The sequence below is a fragment of the Artemia sp. Qi Xiang Cuo genome, chromosome 6 (assembly GCF_049724085.1).
Source record: "Artemia sp. Qi Xiang Cuo chromosome 6, ASM4972408v1, whole genome shotgun sequence".
Taxonomy (NCBI): Eukaryota; Metazoa; Arthropoda; class Branchiopoda; order Anostraca; family Artemiidae; genus Artemia; species Artemia sp. Qi Xiang Cuo.
In genome coordinates this window covers 48,029,861-48,052,392 of record NC_142799.1, presented here as the reverse complement: position 1 = coordinate 48,052,392, position 22,532 = coordinate 48,029,861, and the positions used below count along the sequence as shown (strand labels likewise).

At 35.5% G+C, this 22,532-nt stretch overlaps 1 protein-coding gene across 1 annotated transcript in view; it reads left to right on the top strand.

The window, feature by feature from the left end:
* Positions 1-3,514: 3,514 nt before the first annotated feature.
* Trs33 (trafficking protein particle complex subunit Trs33) overlaps positions 3,515-22,532 on the top strand; it is a 32,864-nt gene continuing 13,846 nt past the window's right edge. Inside the window, exons 1-2 of the mRNA XM_089090229.1 lie at positions 3,515-3,607; positions 13,600-13,661. Coding sequence (XP_088946355.1) covers positions 3,515-3,607; positions 13,600-13,661 — 155 coding nt within the window. The remainder of the gene's footprint in view (positions 3,608-13,599; positions 13,662-22,532) is intronic.

Genomic DNA, 22,532 nt, shown 5'->3' with positions numbered 1-22,532 from the left:
GCATTTTTTATGGTAAGAATTTGGTATTTAGGGACAGTTCTCCCGATAAAATAAATTATACCACAATTCCTTTAAATTGTTTCGTTTTTATCTCAGAGTTGGCCTTCATTCAGGGCTACTAAAATGTTTCAAGCATTAGAAGTTGTAAAGGTAGTCCTAGATATTTAAACAAGTTTACTTGACTATCCCGAATTTTAACAGAACATATTTTCAGTAAAATTTCCTTCGCTTAGCTAACAGCTTTGCAAGAGTGTAAAAAGATACTAAAACTGTAGTTTGAAATATTACGCCCACTGAAAATATTACACGGGTGAAGGGTCCAGAAATAATAATTGTGAGGGGAGTGCTGACAATTACAATTCTCAGATAAAAAAGAAAAGAACATAAATTTTACACACCGAATGAAAGAAAAATTTAAATGGTAAGAATTCCTGGCAAAAAGATCAATTCCTTCAATATATTATGCCTTCAATCATTAAGTATTCAAAATTAATACAGTAGGTCCAAAACCAAAAATACCAAAAGAAAACAAATTTAAAAAAAAAACGAAAATCTAACCTTTCGAAGTTTACCCAAAATAAAAAATATAAAAATACACTTAACTCAATTCCTTGGGCATTGATGCACGTTTGGCCCCGTAATAATTGCACATTCTAAATACAGCGTGGCCTCCTGTCCTCTCCAATTTCCACCCTGAACCGCCATCAAATAACAATAAATTTAACACAACTTCTCCTCTGCTTACACCCCTTGAAGTATCAAACCAAAATATAATAAATAATAATAATATAAAAAAATTCTAAACATAATAATAATAAAATAAATCTAGTAAATAAAATTTTTTACATTCTTTTTAAAGAAGCCGAGAGACCTATATGACTTCAGCTCTTGCGGAAGTGCATTCCACTCTCTAGCACACGCAATTCTAGGAGAAAATTCCGACCTAGCTGTCAGTGTCGGGGGTTTATAAATGTCTGATGAAGATCGTGTATTTAAACCATGGATTTGTGATGCTAGTGTGAATAAGCTTTTAAATGGTGATGGGAGTGTTCCTGAAAAATATTTAAAACAAAAAACGGTGCAAGATAGTCTGTAAAGTGATTCCATTGATAGTCTGTTCGGTGCTGGGCCTTAAATTTGAGGTGCTTTGTTGTGAAGTGAGTTTAGTCTCTGTAAATATGTCTTGAAATTAGATTGCCAAATTGTAGAACAATATTGAATGTGAGGCTTGATAACTGGATTGTAAATTGGGATCAGTATTTTTTTTAGGGAAATGGTGACTGAGTTTTCTTAAGATTCCAAGGTTCCTTGAAAGCTTCGTCTCGACACTTGCTATGTAGTGTCTGAACGAGAGGTTTTCGTCAATTAAAACCCCTAGGTATCCAACGTGTCCTTTTTATGGTCTCTCGATAAGTCCACGAGAGGTTTCAATACCAATCACATCAGGAGCCAGCGAATCTATACGTGAAAAAAATAAAACACTCGATTTGTCAATGTTGATGACTAGACGATTTGCGTCCACCCACAGGTAAGTTTCTTCAAGAATGTCTTGTAGCTCCGTTTTGAGAGACTTGATGTTCCATTCTGAGCTTGCCATAAGTGAATCATCCGCAAATGCCGTTAGTTCGTCTTCGGCTTCTACTATAGACCCCGGCGTCGTTTATGGGTGACATAGTTTGCAGCAATAACGGCTATGATTTGCAGGAGTCAGTACTTGCTGAAGATCATTTACATGAACAAGAAACAATACCAGTCCCAATTTAGAGCCCTGTGGCACCCCGCAGTTAACTACAAAATCATTTGTATGGTCATTTCCTGTGTAAATTCGACGATTCTAGGACTAGGACTTGGCCACGAACTCCAATATGATCCAGCTTTCCTAGTAGTATTTTGTGGTGCATGCTATCAAACGCTTTCTTAATATTTAGAAGCACAGCTGCTGGTAAAGCACCCTAATCTAGGATTCTGTTTACGAATAAACTTAGTGAAGTAAGGGCATCTTCGGTTGAATGGCCAGCCCTAAATCCGAATTGGTGGCTGTTAAAAAAGCCATTGGCCTCTAAATATTGGTAAAGCTGGTTTTTCATTGGCGTTTCAAAGACTTTTGAGAAAACAGATAAGATTGAGATTGGTCTATAATTTTCTGTATCTTTATGACATCTACCTTTGTGAAGAGGTATTATCTTTGCCTTTTTTAACATTTCAGGAAAGACCCCTTTATCTAATGAAATATTTACAAGGTAAGTTAGAAGCTCAGCAATGGTCGTTACTACTGCTTTCAGTGCCTTTGTGTGGACCAGGTTGAAACCTGAAGCAGAGGAGCACTTTCAATTTTTTACTAGTAATTCGAGCTCACCTGGTGTTATAGGACTCACTTCCATTGATTTCATGCACTTCTGGCCAAGGTATTCTTTGCATGATCCCTCTTTAGAAGTTCAATTTCAAAACCCAAAATCCAACCGAGCGTTCAACAACTTTTAAGTAAAAATTCTTGTCTAATTTTGTCAAGATCGTCTTGACCACGAATGTTATAAATGTAAGAACATTAATATTATTCGGAATACTGCATTCGAAATGGTTTTATCTAAATGCAGGAAAATGATAGTTTTGTGAAAATATGAAGAACCGTCTATACTTGAATTGTGTCGGTCTGGTTCTTATGCAAAGTAACACAGGAGACGAAAATTAACGAACAAGAAAGCAGTGACAAATTATGGTATGTAAAGTAATGTTCGCTAGAGATAGTCACTAGGGGTGACACCGTGATTGTTTGATTTTCGGGGAAATTTCGGGGATTCAGATAACCAAATTTTTTTTCGGGGAGATACATAGATTTTCGGGAAAATCCCCAAAAATTCGGGGATAGTGGAAACCCTGAGTGGTACCATTACCTTTTTCATTTTATTCTATTCCAAATATCATGCTCGCCTTTCTGAAAATACAACCCTCACGGTTCCAGATAAAGCCCTAAAAACATATTTATTTTTTGCTTTATCTCATGATATATCTTGTCGTTTTTTTTTTCAAATAAATTTATTGTATTCTTTGCCCGGTAAAAATCCAGTCTGTTTTAGTTATTACAATAGAAATGTCGATAAAAGTATAATTTTAAAATGTACAAAATAATGAAAGGAGACATGATAATCTAATTAACAGAAGCATGCTGCATATTATAAAGTTTTAATTTAATTTGTTTTGTGTTTTCTTTTAGTTATTTATATATTTTATAGCTTTAACTGTGCTATCAAGGGGACGGGCTGCATTGTCAAAAAAGCGACCATGATATTTGGAAAAGCGTAAAATAAAAAAAAATAATTGTAGGCTGCCACTTTTATTTTATTAGTATTTTTCAATTATTTTTGGTCAACCGATACAAATTTACTATTATTTATATTTGCCTGTCATATTTTGTGCTTTTAAATCCTACATCACTCAAAATCTTAATTTGGCTGGACAAGTCAAATAAAGTGAAGAGATAAAATTCTAGATGCCGCTTTTTAAAGTGGGTTTTAAAATGTCAGGGACGTGTGAAGATACTTTATTTGAGCTTTTTCATGGTGCAATTGTATCCACTATTTTGAAGGATGCTACTGCAGAGGAAGAAATAGTAATTAAACAATATTTGTCATCTCTATATGCTAGAATCCTGCTTACTTAATTGTAAAGGTGATCAAATTGTCAAAATAGGGTACTAGGCTGCAATACTAGCCTAGGCTTGTTTTTACCATCCTAGACTGTTATTAATAACATTTGGAGGATAAATTTGGGACCATTTGGTAGAGAGTAGACTGGAAACAACAAAATATATTAAGAAAACAATTGTTATTACACACTATTCAGAATAATCAGAGTTGGGGGCCTCCTGGGGCTCATTTTATTGAAGGGGCAATCTTTGTCAATTTCACCAAATTGCTGCCTGATTTATGCCAAATTTTCTGCAGAATCAAGAATTTCGCTTAATTTTGTCTGATTTTGCAAAATTACTGCTGAAGTTTTTGCCTCTGGTGAAAATTTTACCAAATGCCAAAAAAGTTCAAGGGGCAGTAAATATTAACTAAATCATATTATTGAGTTATGGCTAAAGTGCATATACCACATGATGCCTTTTTTGGTAAATTTCTACCAAATCATATTATTGAGTTAGGCCTAGAATAAAGTGAATACACCATTTAATGCCTTTTTTTTTATGCTGATTACAAATATAATAATCATTTCTATCAGAAATGAATTTCAGCCCCCCCCCCCCTTATATATGCCAATTCAGGGTATATATTTCTACATTAGGAGGGTTGGGGGTAAAGTTTAAACTTACCTCCCATTTACATCAGAAAAAAAATTGCCCCCAGCCCCCCTAATGTAGAAATATATACCCTGAATTGGCATATATAGAGGGGGGGGCTGAAATTCATATCCGATTGAAATGATTATTATATTTGTAATCAGCATAAAAAAAGGGTATCGAGTGGTATATTCACTTTCTGCATAAGTCAATAATATGATTTGGTAGAAATTTACCCCTTTTTTATGCTCTTTATGTATATAATAATCATTTTTGTCAGAAATGAATTTTAGCCCCCACCCCTTTATATACTAATTCAGGGTATATATTTGCACCTTCGGGGGGGGGGGGTAATTTTATTTCTGATGTAAATGAGAGGTAAGTTTAAACGTCCCCCCCCCCCACCCCCATAATGTGCAAATATATACCCTGAATTGGTATATATATATGGGTGGGGGCTAAAATTCATTTCTAACAAAAATGATTATTATAATCAATCAAAAATGATATTCATAAAGAGCATAAAAAAAGGCATTGAGTGGTATATTCACTTTAGTTGTAACTCAATAATATGATTTGGTAAATATTTACCCAAGGGGCAGCTTGCCCCTACTTCAGGATGCCCCTGATCAGAGTTAACACATTTTGGATGAAAAGAACCTATATCTTCACTTCTATCCTTGTATTTTCAGTTTTTATACCACATTTCTAAATTGTTTGTGTCTTTTCTCTAAGTCTTGAAAAACAATTATAAGAAAATGCCCAAATACCATGACCTAATTTCTTGCTATGTCTATTGACATGTGATGTGAGAAAAAATAGATGGCACTGATTGTGTTCAATTAGATAGATTGACTGGTACTTCTATGATATACCCCTGACCACTTGAATTGTTCACCATTGACACACTGTAAACTGGTTTCTTTTGCTAGTTTCTTTCAGCTTAGCATGAGAAAAGACAACAAGAAGTGACAGAATAGATATAGTTTGGGCTATATATTTGCACATTAGGGGGTGGGAGTGAAGTATTTTGATAGTGTTAAGTGAGAAAACAATCTTCATACTATCATAATAATTGTATCTTAACACATTTTGCATACAGACCTGCTGTACTCCCCCCCTAGTGTGCAAATATATAACCCAAATTTATTTCTGAAGTAGGTTATTATATTTTGTCATGCTTTCATATATTTTATTTGGATTAACCTAACTTCACTTCTTGAGTGATCAGAGGTATATCATACAAATACCAATAGACTATTTGAAAACAGAGAAAATACAGTCAAATCCAAGTTTATTTTTCAGAAGTTTGTTACAAAAATTGAACAACAGTAAAAGAAGCAAAGATAAAGGTTCTCTGTGTACAAAATGTATTAGCTTTGTTTATTCTGCATATGATGAAGTAAGAATTACATTCTTAACATGTTTCCTTATGTCCAGTCCATTATCTAAGATTAAACCAACAATTACATTACTTAAACAGGGATAAAGTGAGCACTCTACTCAATGCTTTTTTTGAAGTTTATGAATCACTTGATGCCTTTTTTGTGCTCTTTCAAAGTACAATAATTGCTTCCAAGGGAAATTCCATTTTGAGTGCTTAAAGGGGCTCAAAACAGCCCATTGTAACCAAAAGTTGTTTGAAAAAAACTGTCTTGTGAGAACAATTTCCATATGTAGCTGATTCAGGAATGGTAATTATTGTTTCAATTATGTTATTTTGTAAATGTTATTTTGAAAACAAATTTGCAAAAAATTTTAAAGAGTCTTAAATCCCTCAAAAATGGTGTCAGATCAAAACAAAAATACACCATTGGAATCACCATTGTTGAAAACCGTATCTAGGAGACACACAGCATCCCACCTTGAACAACAAGGAAAATCACTTTTTTGCATGGTTAGCACTGATGTGTCTTCTTTTTTTCTTCTATTTATTCTTTGTTGCTAGTAGAACACTACAACATCACAGAGAGCTGTTTAAGGACTCATTTAAAATCTAATTTCTATTTTATCAGATTAGTTTTTAATTATTTTTTCAACTTTATATCATAGTCTAGAAATTATAGACAAGGTAATAAGGTACCTTATTACCTTGGTACCATTATACCTATAAATGGAATAGTGCCAATCAATTTATAGCATAGGGTGAACCAGGGTAATTCCAGACACTGACTTTTTTTTGGATTCAAAAAATTCCTCCTGCCAGCAGACTTAAAATCTTGCTGTAAAATTGGATTTGTATGAAAGTTCAGACTGTTAGCCTTCATACAAGAGCTAGAAACTTCCGAAATTTGAACTACAAAGGGGGTTGGTGACCTCATTTGAAATTTTCCCACAGTGTCTGGAATTAGCCACCAAAAAATGGGTAATTCTGGACAAGGTCAATATCTTTGTACCTGAAGGAGTAAAAAATCTTAGCTTTGGTTGGTTATATAAGCACCCCAGAATCTATGTTTCTTCCAAATTTCATGTACATACCTTCTGAGCTAGCGGAGTTATTCAGCTTTGCAGTCATGATTTTGTTTTTCTGAAAATCAAATCTCGTTTTTAAAATGTGTCAAACCATGGATTCTCATGATAATTTGATAACAAAGTTAATATACCACCACAAGCCAGCATTTAAATAGTCTTCTGAAGGACTGGGGGACCTGAAGGCCTGGGCCTTCATCTCCTGTAACTACAGTATCCATCTGCTAACTTCCTTGAAATTTGTATATTAAAAATAAGGTAAAAATAATAAAAAAGACGACTTCAAATACTGATAAAAGCAAGTTTCAAAAGCAAAACACAGAGGAACTAGGTGATCACTGCTTCTTTCCATAGCTTTTCTTCCTTTCCTTGTGATGTTTCACCATTTCGCGATGCTTGCTTATAGTGAAGGGTCCATTGCCCTTCAGAGTGAGGGGCCCTCCCAAGATAAACTCTTCTGTGAAGTCTGTGATGTCATCATTCTTGGGCCAGCTAAACTTGTCCATCGCTGCTGAGTTGAGCTTTAGGAACTTCATCCTAACAACCCCTTCATCAACAAAGTCAACAATTTTGCCAAAATAAGGTGAGTTGTTGTAATACACAGCATAATAATGGTCAAGCTTGGTTTTGATCTTTTTCTTGCTAGGGCCCGGCTGATTGAGGTCATCAAGAACACACGTCTCTTCAAGAGAAATGTCATCATTGGTGTCAGCGTATGGTATCTCGGACTTGCTTTCAGTGCCAGAAAAGGGAACTGGGGAGTTTGCTTCTCGTGAGAGATTCATCTTTTTGCTTTTGGCACCAGAGGTCTGGGTATCACCAGTTTCTTTTGCTTTGGTTTTCTTTCCCACACCTTTTTTCCTGTCTGCCTTTTCCTCCTGCTGCTTCTTAAGTTGCTCTAAATACACCTTAGAAGTGATCACTTCAGCAGCTTTCTGAGTGATCTTTTTCCTCTGCCCTGGTTCACTTCTCGGTTCTCTTCTTACACTCTCTAACAGGAGCTCTTCAAAGGTCTTCTTCATTGGAGTTGGTGGTTTCTTCCCAGGGGAAGAAATGTTGATGTTGACAGTCAGATTGTCACTTTCTCTCTGGACTCTAACACTAATCCTATCAGCTGTTGAATTCTCTGCTGGTTTCTTTGCTTGTTCTCTTTTCTTTTCTTCAAGAAAGGCATTGTAAGCCCTGAGTTTCTGTGGGTCAAACCACTCTCTGTTGATTTTTGCACGGTTGGCTCTCTCTGGTATGCTAGGATCATAAACTCCAGTTGATGCAAACACTTTCTGGGTTAGAACTGGATCAGCTTGTTTCCAAATTTCACTTATCATCTTGACAAAATCTGCTTTCTGTAGCTTTTCTCCAACATTTTTCCTTGCCCATTTGGTTAGCCTTTGGTCATACGTGGTTTTGAAAGCCTTGAAAACGCCAACGTCTAAAGCTTGAAGCATGTGTGTCGTATGGAGTGGCAGCTTTAGAATCGTGATGTTTTTGTTCATTGCAAGCTGCACAACTTGCAGTGACAAATGAGAGCCATGACCGTCAACAAGAAGCAGAACTTGACGTTCTTGCCCAATGCTAGGAATGAACTGGCCTTTGAACCAGTTGTAGAACACGTCAGCCGTCATCCAACCCCTTTCTGTGGCAGCATATGAAGTGTCAGGCAAAGCGTCATTGGATGTCCAAGTGGACCACACAGATTTGCCTTTGAATATGATCAGGGGGGAAGAATTGCCCCTGCAGTGTTGATGCAACCAAGAACTGTTGTGTTTTCTCTCCCTGTTCCATGGGCGCCCATATGGGGGGGGGCAGAATGATGCTGCCTTATTTTTATATTTTTGTTCTGAGATTTCTATTATATAGCATTAAAAGTGCCAATTAGAGGAGGTTTGCCCCCCCCTGGAATTCAGCTTATGGGTGCCCATGCCCTGTTCCAGCAGTTCGGCGGAAACTTGGCGAGTTCTTCTGTCCGAAAACTTTGGTTCTTGAAGGATCAGTACAGAAGCTCGTCTTGTCCAGGTTGTACACCAAGTGGGACTTGTCGAGGAGTTCAAGTTCATTCAACATTTCTGAGAGAAGATAAAAAAATCCGTAGATCAAGAACGGATTTTCGGCTTTGTATCTTGAATTCTCTTTGGTTTCAGGCTTCTTGAGACTAAGGTTGTGTCGTTGTTGGAAGTATTTCCACCAGTCCCAACCAGGAACACCGTCTTTGAAAGTTTCATATTGTTCACCTTCACATATTTGCCTACAAGAGTGACTATATTGGTTCAAGATAGTCCAACACCCCACTTGTCCAAGGTTTTGATGCACTTTGCGAGTGTCACTTCTTCATCTAATTCCAGTTGTGTAGGTCTACCTGCTCCCACATTCGACGATGTCACAGTCAAATGGTCCGAAATTGTCGACTTTGGAATCCCATACTTCGCTGCTGCGAGTCTGATTATCAGCAAACCCATTTTCACCTCTGCCAACGCCTTGTCCAGATCTTCTCGGCTTTACTGTGTCCTCGGCATCTGAAAGTTAAAGCAAGGGTAAGTAAAAGGTATAAGAAGAAAAGTTGTTTGTACTGAAAGAAACCAAAACTAATGAAAAATTGCAGATAATCAGCCCTGAAAAAACTATTTTTCCTGAAAATAGTTCAGTAAACTCATGCTACATTGCTAGAAACTCGAGAATCTCTGATAGAACATAGTTCCAGGAGGCAGAGGCTAAAATTCGATGAAAAGGAATTGATTGTATCACATTTTCCCATGTCCGGAAATACCCCTCTGTGTCCAGAATTATGGCCTCACCATCTGTACGGAATTACCCTGTTTGGGGTCAGAAAATGGGTAATTCCCGACACCCACCCTATGGATAAAAATCTGCCAAAAATCACACTAATGTCCTAATTAAAACCCTTTTGAATGGTAAAACAACAAAACCCGTAAGTTACACCATTCACCAGCAAATGCATAAAAACTGACACCATACGTACTTTTTCATCGAAGTTTCTCCAACCAACTCTGGTTCAAGACTGACTGTCTCCCCCACGTGCTGGCTGTTGTCAATTGGATATAGTGAGTCATAAACTAGAGTCTTGGCACTACCTCTGTGATTTTTTCAAAACAAATCTAACAAGGGATTAGCAAAATAATGGGGAGTGTCTGGAATTACTTACTGTCTGGAATTACCCTGGTTCACCCTACTTGTTTTTGAGTCAACAAGAATATAATGAGATAATAAATAAGGATAATCTGAATAATATTAAACATTATTTTTCAAGTAGGCTAATAAAAGATATTTAAATGATCTTTCGGTTTTAAACTGTGATGAGTTTATTAAGAATTCAAAAAATATTTACCCATCCAATTTGATTCTGGAACCTACTCATAGCCCAGATCTAGAAGATCCCTTTTTAGATTTAAATATTAATATTTCTGATAATAATGAATTGTTTTTAGATTTATAATAAAGGGAATGATGTTGAAGTAATTAATTTCCTGTTCACAGAAAGTAATGTACACTCAAACATCACCTACTCAACCTTTTACCCATAATTATTTAGGTACGCAAGAATATGTGGTAATTATAGAGCCTTTAAAAATAGATTTCAATTTGAAGCCACAAACTGATTTTGAGAGATTTTTCTGCAAATAAAATAATTTAGCAATTCAAGAAACTTACTTTCCAGTTTAATGAACTTTTAAGTAATTATGCAAAAAGTTTTCAAATAATATTAAGGAATATTTGTTCATAGTTTCTCTTTGCTTCACTGATTTACCTTAAATCACATTGTCCAGTAAATAAGGTATTATCCTGTAGGTGCTGGTTAGTGAAGATGTTGAGCTAACATGTTGGCTGCATCCCATTCTTGAAGCCATGGCTTGGACAACCAATCTTTGTCCACAGCTCCCTTGAAGGCCTCTCCACACTAGGGGCTAAGACTGCTTCTTTGCTTAAGGAGTTCCAGAGCCCCATGACTCTATTTGGGAAGAAGTTGTTCCGTAGTCAGGTGTTGGATTGTTTGCAGTACAGATTCATGGTGTGCCCTCTAGTTCTTGTTGACTGGTCAGTTTCAAGCATATTTTGTTGCAAGGACTGAGTGTGTAGCATTTTGTACACCATGATGACCTCTCCACACTTTCATTGATAGGAGAGGGTAGGAATCCATAACTTTTCCAGGGAGGATGGGTAGTCCAGACTTCTGCAACCATCTATTGATTTAGTTGCTCACCTTTGGACACTCTATTTTTTATTGTCACCTTTATATAATGGGGTTGCCACACACATACCAAATTCCAGTTTTGGTTGAACAACTCCTTTATCCACTCTAGACTATTCTTTTTACAATTCCCAGGGTCTAGAGTGCTTTGGAGACAACTGACTCAAGCATGTTGGTCAAACTTCAATTCTTCATCCACAAGTATACCCAGGTCTCTTTCAGCATGGGAGGAATCTATCATCTGTCCAACAGCATCTTTTCCACACGTATGATACTGACCCCTCACATTCTTTCTGCCAAAAAGAATTGTCCTGCATTTTTTAATGTTGAATTCTAACCTCCATAGTTTTTCTAGGTCAGCTTGTAAAAAGACTCACTCTTCAGCTGTTTTTACAGTGCTGATGGTTTTGAATCATCAGCATACAGGTTCATTTTATTTTTGACAGATTGTGGGGCATTGCTGATATAAATGTTAAATAATGTTGGACAAGGATTGTTCCATGTGGGACTCTACTTTCCACTTCAGTACTATCTGAGTAAAATGCCTGACCATTTTCTCCATGCACCTATGCTCTATCTTCTATCTTTCAGGAATGCCATCACCCACTCAACAACCTCATGGCTTACCCCAATTACAAGTAATTTTGCCTGTAGTCAATGATGACATGCTTTGGCAAAATCTAGGAGAATGAGATCTACTGGGATTTCTCTATCTAGGAGCTTGGTGACAGAATTGTATGCATCTATCAGATTTGTATCAATGAATCATCCTGATCTAAATCCATGCTGACTCTGCATGATAAGATTGTTGGAGCTGAGGTCTCCGACAATGGCAGTATTTACTATTCCTTCCAGAATTTTCCTAACAATGGATGTAATGCTAATAGGGTGGTCATTTGTTGGGTCTAATTTGCTGCCACCTTTATGGATAGGGGTGATATTAGCATTCCGCCAGTCCTGAAACATTATCTTTGTATCCAGGGACTTTTGGAAAAGTGCTGCAAAAGGCATGGTCAATTCTGCATGAGCTTCCTTTAATGTCCATGGTGTACTCTATCAGGCCCCACAGATTTGTTCTGATTCAGGTTTTGGGTTCTTTTATGCAAATGGTGCGTTGTATCCATGTGGAAAGTTGATAATTTTAAAACAGGTCTCCCAACAACCAATAAAATAATCTATTTTCAAAGCCACCCTTTGTTTCTTGATTACAGGTCTGTTCTAAAAAAAATGTGTCCCCATTTACTAGTTTGTTCCCAGCAGGGATACACCTAATTTCCCTTTGTATGTATTTTTTGATGATTTTATTAATATGCATGTATTTCACAAGGTTCACCAATTAAGGCGATGCCATTTTTAACAACTTGTGGTAAATGAGCCACTATGCCTAGGTCAGGAATTTAAAGTAACAGAGAACCCATAAAGCCTAATGTGTATTTCTCTGTTGAGCCTGAATTGATGGTTACTATTTGAGAATAACTTGTTAGATTGGAGGTGTTTTTACTTTTATATTTATGCTGGCTTATATTTAATAACTATAATTTTGCATGTCCCCAGATCCTTCTTTTTGGTTGATTGTTTTTGGCTATGCTGTTTTTCCTAGGTGGTGGTGGTAAGGCAAAGGCCTCATTCAAGTGCTTGTCTGTTTGAATTACTAAAGTAGTAAAACGGTTTTTTTTCATGGAATAATTACTTTTAACACATTATATTTGGAAAGAGCACAAAAAAGGCATCAAATGGTGTGTTAACTTTCTTCCTAGCTAAATTATAAAAAAAACTTTACATTGATAGTGAACCCTGCCCTTCTATTTTTGGCACTTCTTGCTTTCTTTGAAACTAGTTGAGTTAGGCAAGTAAAACTTTCAGGAATGAATCCAGGGCCAAAAACACATTGCTAAAATAAAACCCAAAAGGAACAGAAATTAAGATAAATAATCATGTGAAACATAAAGATAACAGATACTAATGTAGATGAATAAATAAATCCTAAAGCAAGTTGAAACTAAAATGAATCCTCAAATCATGCTTAAAATGAGCAGAAATTACTACATACATGAGTTTGGCTACTGCCCCCCTCCCCACCTGTAAAAATTATGTAGTTTTTTGCATTGTTTCCGTTTTATTCAAAAATGCATATGTTTTGAATAGTGTGGCTTAATTTTTCAAAACATTAACAAACATAAAATAAGATTTCTATAATAATCAATGTGACTAGAAAAAACTAATGATAAGAAACTGAATGTTAATATATATTTTAGCCATTCATAGATCCAGCTGGAGATATTGAACATATTTGAAGCTGTGTGACTCCTAAAATGATAAGGATGTCTGCTTCAAAATTCCATGACCTGCTGAATAGGCAAGATTGGGTCTCAAAATAATATTGGATTTTGGATTGTAGTGAAAAAGAGGTTGCCCAGCTCAAAAATACTAAGAGGTGTTGCCTAAAAATTCTCTTTTTGTGGTATTGACTCACCTCTCATTGGAAAAATACTCCCCGTCCCTCTAAATGTCAGACCTGTGTGGACTTATGAATATTGACCAACAGTTTTTTTCTATGTTCTATCGTTATTCAGTTCTTAATACTTTCTTTTTGTCATGAAACAAGAAAATCAGCAATGATCTATCATTTGTAGTATCATTTTCTTTTTAGGATGAGAGAATTTCCAAACTGGAATACATTGGATTCTCATCTGGTCTCCGTCTTGCAGAAAGGTAAATCCTATCCCCTAAATATTTTTATGAGGAGATAATTTTTAAATTGAGAGGTTGTTAAGAATGAATTCGTTTCAAGTTTGTCAACTAGCAAGTAGTATATTAGAGGAAAATTAAGAAGGAAAAAAGACACAAACAAAAACACTGGTGGCTGAAAAAATCACTAAACAATATATGCTAAGATGGTAACAAGATGAACTAGAGAAGAGGGGAGAGGGAGGATCTTTGGTGTGAAGGAATAAAATATCTTATATACAATACTTACTATTGCATAATAAGAACGAAAATGTTAATATTTGGACTTAAATCAACATTGTCGAAACGTCTGCCCCCATCCCCTACTTAGAGAAATGCCTTATTACCCTCTTAAGTTTTAAACCTGTACTCATCAAAATTAAGTGGGACAGTTAGTGTGGTGGTCTGATAAGCTATACAGACAAAATTGGACCTGTACACATGAAAGGACTGACAGCAAACTTCCCTCACACCAAGATTGGTCCAAAGAGCCCTTGCCCAAAGTAAAATCTGAGAATTTGCCATAAAACTTTTTTTTCTTGGGTGTTGGCCAATGTTTCTTGAGGATTGGACCTTTGAGCATCTACAGATGAAAATGTTACCAGTGTAGCATTTTAGCATTCTGTTTTCATAAGATATTACGTATTGTTTCCAAAGAGCCCTTGCCCAAAGTAAAATCTGAGAATTTGCCATAAAACTTTTTTTTCTTGGGTGTTGGCCAAAGTTTCTTGAGGATTGGACCTTTGAGCATCTACAGATGAAAATGTTACCAGTGTAGCATTTTAGCATTCTGTTTTCATAAGATATTACGCTTATCTGTATAATTAATGCAACTAGTACCAGTACTGCCCCCAATGCTATAAATCATTTGTAGCATGTCACCAAAGAAAATTTATAGCAACTATTACCAAAGAGAAAAGATAAAATGAATTACAAGAGCCTTTGATCAATGATTATAATTATGTAACATTTTATATTGGCTAAGTTTTGCAATCCTTGTATTGTAAGCCAGAGGCTATGGAGTGGAAACCTTTCATTGAAAATGTTTCACAATGAATCTCAATGACAAAACAAGATAAGAGATAAATACAGGGAAATTTCTTAACACATTAAGAAAACAAGAAAAATAAATTGTTTGGGCAAAAATAAGAACCACAAATTACATAAAAGGGGAAAGATGACTCGTTCTATTTCCAGATACAGATATTTTATTTATGAAATATACGTAATGCTACAAAATACACCTGCGCACATGCCTGGTAGCATAATAGAGCACATTAAAAATTACAAGAAATTATTAAACACCATTAGCAATTTAAATGAAAAAAAAATTAAACATTTGCCTCTCAATTACTTGGACTATCTGTCTTGGCTTTTCTCTGTCTACAATTACCCATGTCTTGATGCAACCTATGCAACTTACTGCAAAATGCTTGATAACTTCAATTCAATCTTCAGAAATAAACTACCCCACCATTCTGCAAAACTGCTGGTAATCAGCACACTCTCTAATATCCAGGGGAATAGAATTCCACACCTTCGGACCAATATGCCTCAAACTAAATCCTGCTCTAGTTGTTCGCCTAAACTCCTGCGAGAAATTGAACCAGAGTTATGTCGGATATGAATGACGCTGTGAGTTAAGAGGGAAAATTCCATGGAAATCTGATGCTAATTGGCCAAAAACGTAATTGTGACATAGCTGGGATATTGCAATGAAATGAAGTTGATGTAAAGAAAAAATTCGAGCTGATCCAAAAACATGAGTAACAGAAGACCTATTATCAAGCTGAAAAAGTATCCTTATCGCTTTGTTTTGTAAAACTTGAAGGGGTTTATAAACAGGGAGTTTACACATGTAAGGGAGTTTACATGTGACTTTTTTATAATAGCAATTCATTTTGCCAATGTTATGATTTTGAGGTCTAATTTATTATGCATAAGGTCCTTGAGGATAGGGCTCCCTTCATACATGTACCATTTTCAAGAGCCTTGGATCAATGAAAAAAAGTATTGAATTTCCTAGAAAAAATACAAATAATTATTGCGAAACCTTTATTTTTGTTAATTTTGACAAGATACAGTTTAATTTGATTGTGTGTATGTTCCTTGCCACTATTTGAAAAATTACTTAAATAATGAAATGATGCATTTAACATCGGTGTCAGTTTAGGCATCCTAACAATACCACAGAAATGTGCTGTCGTTGTTTTTCTCTTGGATTTTTCAGTAATCTCAAAAAGCATCATTGCCCAAAGTTTCGTTATTTTCTTTGGTCATCAGACATAGTACCTTCGTTTATTTTTATGTCATTACAATAAGTGTCATCGTTTTATCCATTATCGGACTAGATATCAGGATTTTTATTTGCCAGGATTTTATTTGCCTCTGTAGAGTGCAGTGTTGCAGTGACTGATACCAAAAAGCGGTGCCGGTCGATGAAAAAAGCTGTGTTTTGCGGTATCCTCTTTACCGAAACACGGTGTAATTTATGGTGTATTTTGATACCCGTAATGCAAATACGTTGCCACTAGTTTCAACAAAAACATACTTTTTAAAAACAATTAATTCCTAACAAATGAAACTCAGAGAGGAAAGAAAATAACAAAATGAAAAATAAAATCAAAATAGGTGAAAAAACGAGGATTTTATCAGCCAGTGGAAAACCATGAAGAAGAAGAAATAAGCAAATATTTCGACAAGGACTTCCGCCAAGTCGTCCTCAGTGCCAAACAAAAAAGAAAAAAAAAAACGAAAATCTAACCTTTCGAAGTTTACCCGACCAAGAGAGAACAGACACTAAATAAAATCATGAAAATCAATGAAAAAGAATTTACCAAGATGATTGAGCAAGAATCTTTTGCCTTTTGCCTTGCAATAGTTTTAGCTGGTCTACAGTTTCGGTTTTCATTAGATATTCCTTGCAACTTTTCTAGCAAATGGATACTATTCTTTATTATTTTTTAAGTGGTAGATTTTGCCATGAATTTTGAACAAGAAAGGTAGAATAAAAATGAAAATACACATCCCCCAGATACCCACTCCATATATAAAGAGGGGAAAATAGTCCCTAATGATAAATTCATATCTTTTTCCCACTTTCTGGCCCTCTCATCTGTTCTTCATCACTAATAGCTCGTCCAGACCATCCGTTCTCTAGAAAATTGGAAGCAAGATAATCTACTCTTTTTTATTTTAAAATAGATTAAAAGTTTATTTATCAATTTTGTTTCATTTTCGGCACTTTCTCCAGAAATACTGTGTATACTATCATTTTTGCCCCATTTTCTATTTTTGGATTCTCTGATATACCGGCCTTGAAAACAAAAAAGCGACAAATGTGCCAGTCTACACTTCCAGTCTTCATCCATATTTTTCTAAAGAAAGTAGACAGTTTGACCACTCCAAAAGACGAGAATGCTAGATTCAAAGTTTTTACTGGGTCAGCAAATATGCAAAACGTGTTCTCGAACCAAATGCTCATTTTTTTCCTCGTTTAATTTTAGTGCTTTGCACTACAGAAGCAGTTTTTGCACAACTCACTTCCTTAAAATATATTTCATAAAAATTAATGTAAAGAATAATACCATTTTATAGTGATGCTTTTCTACAATTTTCAACTTTTCGAGCGAGCATATTATTTACTTGCTTAAAAAAATCCTCCGCATGGTTCGGCTTTCTCTCGCCCCAAAGCAAAAAAGGTAGTTACACCCTTGTCTACATAAGTGCCCAATACATAAGTGTTTTAAAATTTATTTCTTGACCCCCCCCCCTTCTTTTACTGAAGCTTGACTCCATTACCAGGACAAACCCTAGTTAAAATGACTGATCGAAATTAAATGTTGAAGGTATTTGGAGACATGAGAACTAGGCTTGAAAAGATTGCATCTAGTTTCATGTGCACTTACGGGGTTTGTGTTTACTGTAAGGTCATTTTTTTTTTATACCAAAAGTAACTCTTGCAGCTTTTGTGGGAGAAATAATGTTCAATGACCCAGAGATGTGGCATTGTCTGAAAAAAAGAGATGGAAAAATAGAAAACGAAATGGCTATCAAAAGAGCGTTACTTTGAATACGACTAGATTTTAATGACAATTATCATATTAAAGATACTAAAACGTTAAAAAGAATCATTCGCATAGGCAGACAAAGGTTACTCAGTATCAGACAGTGTGGTCATGCTCGTCAAGACCTACATAGGCAACACTATACAAAACATTTTGATTCACAGCAGTGCTGTTACTTGAGGTTGTTTTACCGTTCACTTGAAGTACACGTTTAACAAGTCCCAGTTCTAGCTCCCCCTGTCCAGATGCCGATTTTAATGTCAACGAAAGAGTTAGCAAATGAATCTGCTGACGTTTTAGTGAACTAAGATGATTTTGCTGACGTTTTATTGAACTAAGATGATTTTGCTGATGTTTTATTGAACTAAGATGATTTTGCATGTCAGTTTTGACTTCCTCTAAAAAACAAAAAAGATGCTCAACAATGACATTTGATATTGGCAAGGAAAAAAGTATTGTGTCATTCTTAAACATTTGGAAACATTACTGCTCCAGTGACAGATTTTAGTGTAAGGATGTGTCACCAATACACCACTATGTCAGAGTCGTAAAAATTTTCAAGAATCAAACCTTCAGATAGAGTTACACTTGATATGAACTGCCATTCCTGGTCTATCTTTGCCTTATTCCATATTCCAGACGTATATCTTCTTCACTAAAAGAATTACTGATGACTAGGAACTCTTAGCTCGTAACTAAAGGGGTCAAAAAATAGAGGAAGTCATGTGTCTTTTCAGGGAAGCAAAAACGATCTAGAATTGGTTTGATGTTCACAAGTGAGGGACCTTTAATGACAAAAGAGTCTCAATGCAATGTGTGATTGTCCCACAACTCGAGAATACGCCTTGTAGAGTTTTCAAATGAAAGCCAACAGCTAATATGTGCATGTAATATGTGTTGTTCCACCTGAGTGAAGACTCAGATATATTCATTTCTATATGCATCTTGTCATTTTGCACTGTGTTAAAAGTGATTGCAAACATTTTTGCATAAATCTTCTAGACTCTTAGATTTTTTTTTTACAATTATGACATGCAACCAGGGCATATTAATAACAGCTAAATTTCACAACTGTAACCCATGGTTATTTTTCTTCAACAAACCTCTTGACTAAGCGATTTATTCCCATTGATGGTGCAATCTCCAATCTATTTCTGTATGGGAACGCCCGTCTTCTTAACATAGCCTTTCCCTCCAACTAACTGACCGAAAATAACAGATAGGCCTACTAATCCATGATTAAACTCTGACAGAGCAAATAAATCTACCAGTAAATCCATCATGAAATTACAGAAACTGACACAAACAGAGTTGTTTGGCTACAGACTGATTTATTGTCTGTATCCACTGGGATAAGGTTAGTTTTTAGATTGACAATAAGTTTTTCATGAAAATAAATGCCAAAGCCTGTTTAGCAATGTTGGTTGCTTTTATTCTAATCAGACTAGCATGGCTTTTCATGAAAATGAAATGCTTAAGCCTGTTTAGGAATGTTGGTTGCTTTTATTCTAATCAGACTAGCATGGCTCAGCAAATCCGGCCATGGCAACTTTTCAGGAACTTCAGCAAGTTGTCAGTAGCCGAATAGGGTACGCTATATCATGTTCAACGAGAAATGAGACAAGCCTTGCTTCAATAGGGGTCTCCTTTGCGTTTTTGGAAAAAGTGATGAACAAGTGGCAGAGTCTGTGGAGACGAAGCAATCCATGTATTTTCATTAACCCCTGACAATAAAGGTTACAGATGGGCTGGCCAATGGAACCATGAAACAGCCTAGGCTACATAAAGGAATAAGTGGTTTATAACCTGCTTCCTCTGGACAGCACCTCTGCAACTTTGCGTTCAAGTTTGATTTGAATGAATAATATGCAATAAGAAATCAGGTAGAAATTAAACAATAGATAATTTTCTAAATTTTGGAATGCATGTTCTACAGGAAATGAGTGCTAGCCTATATTTGAATACATATTAAGTTCTAAATGAAATAGCATTTTTAAATCACTCAATTCAGTCTATTGGGCTGTAAAAGTGGAGAGGTAATGCCCAAAAGAAGCAAGATGGGATAGGCCGGGACTACTTTTTACTCAATTCTAGTAAAGTATTCCCTCTGCTTTGCAGTGTCTGTACACCTTTACCTTGTTAATGGTTGAAAATTACTTTCATTCAGACACCTGACTGATATGTGAAATATTTGCTCTTGGAAGCACGTTAATTACTAGTTAGAATTTTCGCGAGTTCCGCAGTAGCCTATCCAGCCATATATAAATAGAAGTAGAGAGCAAACATTTGTCCCTTTTCCCGTACGGTGACATTACTTAGTATAAATTCAGTGATAAAAGCCATTTCGCGGTTAAATACGCTGATCAAAGTCATTTCACGGTATAATTGCGGTATGCGGTATGATCAGAAAAAAGTGCGGTATTTCTCTTGAAATTGCGGTATTACACCGCAAAATGCGGTATAAGTGGCAACACAGGTAAAGTGTGTTATTTTTTTCAGTTATAAGATAAAGCGTTCTTGGTGCAAGTGTCACCGTTTATTTTCTGTCATCAGACCCAGTGACATTATTGTAATATGTCATTTTGAAAAGTGATACGCCCAAAGAATATTCTCAGAGGAAAGTAAAGAGCAATATTAGAAGCTAAAATGAGTACAGATAAAGTCATAGATAATAAGTCAAACAGAAAATGAACAGAAATTTCTGTGAATATAAATGGAATTTGAAAAGAATACAAATTAAAATGAACCATAAAGTCAAACTTAAAAAGAACAGAAATGGTAATGAATTATTAAGGAAAACTGAGGAGCAAACATTCAGATGAGTAATTGAGCTAACCTTCAAACGAACAAAAATCACCACAAATATGCGTGGTGCTACTTCTTATTCAAACCCTCTTAAGGCTAGAGTGTAATTTGCACTTAATTGACAACAATATGCGATTTCGACAGTGGATTTTTTTTCTAATTTTTTAATTTTAATTTTTTTTATGAAAATACAAATGAGATTTATTCATAAGAAAATAGAAGTCAATTTCAATTGAATTTATTCAAAAGTGCAGAAAGTTGATGCGAACTAATAACCTTTAAAATGTCAATTGGTAATTTTGGAACCCATGTTATTAGTTTGATGAAGCAATATTTTGAATTTGTTTGTCATTAAATGATTTGCCAAATGATTTTCAATAAATATGGAATAAGTTGATGCAAAAGGGCGAAAATATAAATGAAAATACGTCAAATATTAGACTATTACCTTATAAATATTATATAAAATAATACAAACACAGAATTTTCAATGCTAAAAAATTTTTAAGACAAACTCATGCAAAAGGAGAAAACGAATGACAATTTTATATTATTGTCTCTTAATGGGATGGCTGGCTTACCTATTAGCGCAAAGTTTATCAAATCTCGATGTCAATAATGAGACAGCTACACGGAGCTATTTTTCTACAATCAAACGAACACGCAATTTCGATTTTTTTTTCTCAGCTAATGCAGAAAATCTTGTTTTGCATAAATGGGATGTCGCCAATGGTAGTAATTCTTTCAAACCCCAATAAAAAAAAAAATTATATTCACTTTGATGATTCCCGTCAAACCGTGAATTAGTTGCTCTCTCCTTAAATGTGTAGAGAAAACGTCACGAACTTTAAAGAAGGCTGTAAAGGGAACTTATACAGATGAAAGATATTGCTATGTGCATAAGGATTTTTAAAATCAAATGCTGAGAAGAGTTAAAAAAGATTATTATAAAGAGAATTTTAAGCGAACTGAGGGAAGTCCTGCAAAATATGAAAGGTAATTAAGGAGGGGACAAAAAAGAAATGCAAAAGGTTCCCAGATACAATTAGCCTGAGTCAAATATGTGGTCATTTTATCAGTATTGCCGAAAAAACTTACTGAGAATAATTGTAGCTCTACAGTTGAAAATGAATTTGAGAGGTATCTACCAGAAGAGGCCGGCGTCTCGTTTTTCCTCAAGCCATGCCCATGGCGAAGTTAAAGGAAGTGCTTACATCGTTTTGTAATTCTGCAGCTGGTATTGATCTTGTTTTGTTAAAAGCTGTCAAGTTTGTTTTTAGTTCAATTCTGTCAGATTTTATTTTTTTGATTAATCAGTGCTTTCAGAAAGGTCTGTTTCCAGATTGTCTTAAACTTGCTAAGGTTACTCCTATATTTAAAAGGGGTGATTGGTCCAACCCTGGTAATTATAGACCAATTTCATTACTATCAGTGTTTTTGAGGACTATTCAAAAGTACACTGTAGGAGACTGACAAGTTTTTTGGAGGCCCGAAATTTTTTCCTTGAAAACCAATTCGGATTTCGTAAAAATATGTTAACAGAACACGTGCTTTTGTTCCTCACGACAACAGTAAATGATTCACTAGATATTAATATGAAAGTTGCTTCTCAATTCCTGGATATTGTGAAAGCATTCGACTCTTTTAACCACAGAATGCTTCTTCGGAAGCTTGTCAATGCTGGTGTTCGTGGCAATGCTCTGGGATTCATTCAATCTTTTCTCACTGGTAAGATACAGTGTGTGACCGTTAATGATGAAATATCAGGATTTAGAGTAGTGAAACATGGAGTGCCACAAGTATCTTTCCTTGGCCTAATATTTTTCCTTGTATATTAATGATTTGCGTAATGTTGTTGATGGTCTAGATGTTCAACCGCCATGTGGGCATATTGTAAGTGAAATTTCAGTCAAGAAAATTCTAGCTGTGTCTACAGATGGCACTCAATTTATAATTGCTGCAAAGACTGAGAATCAGCCAATGT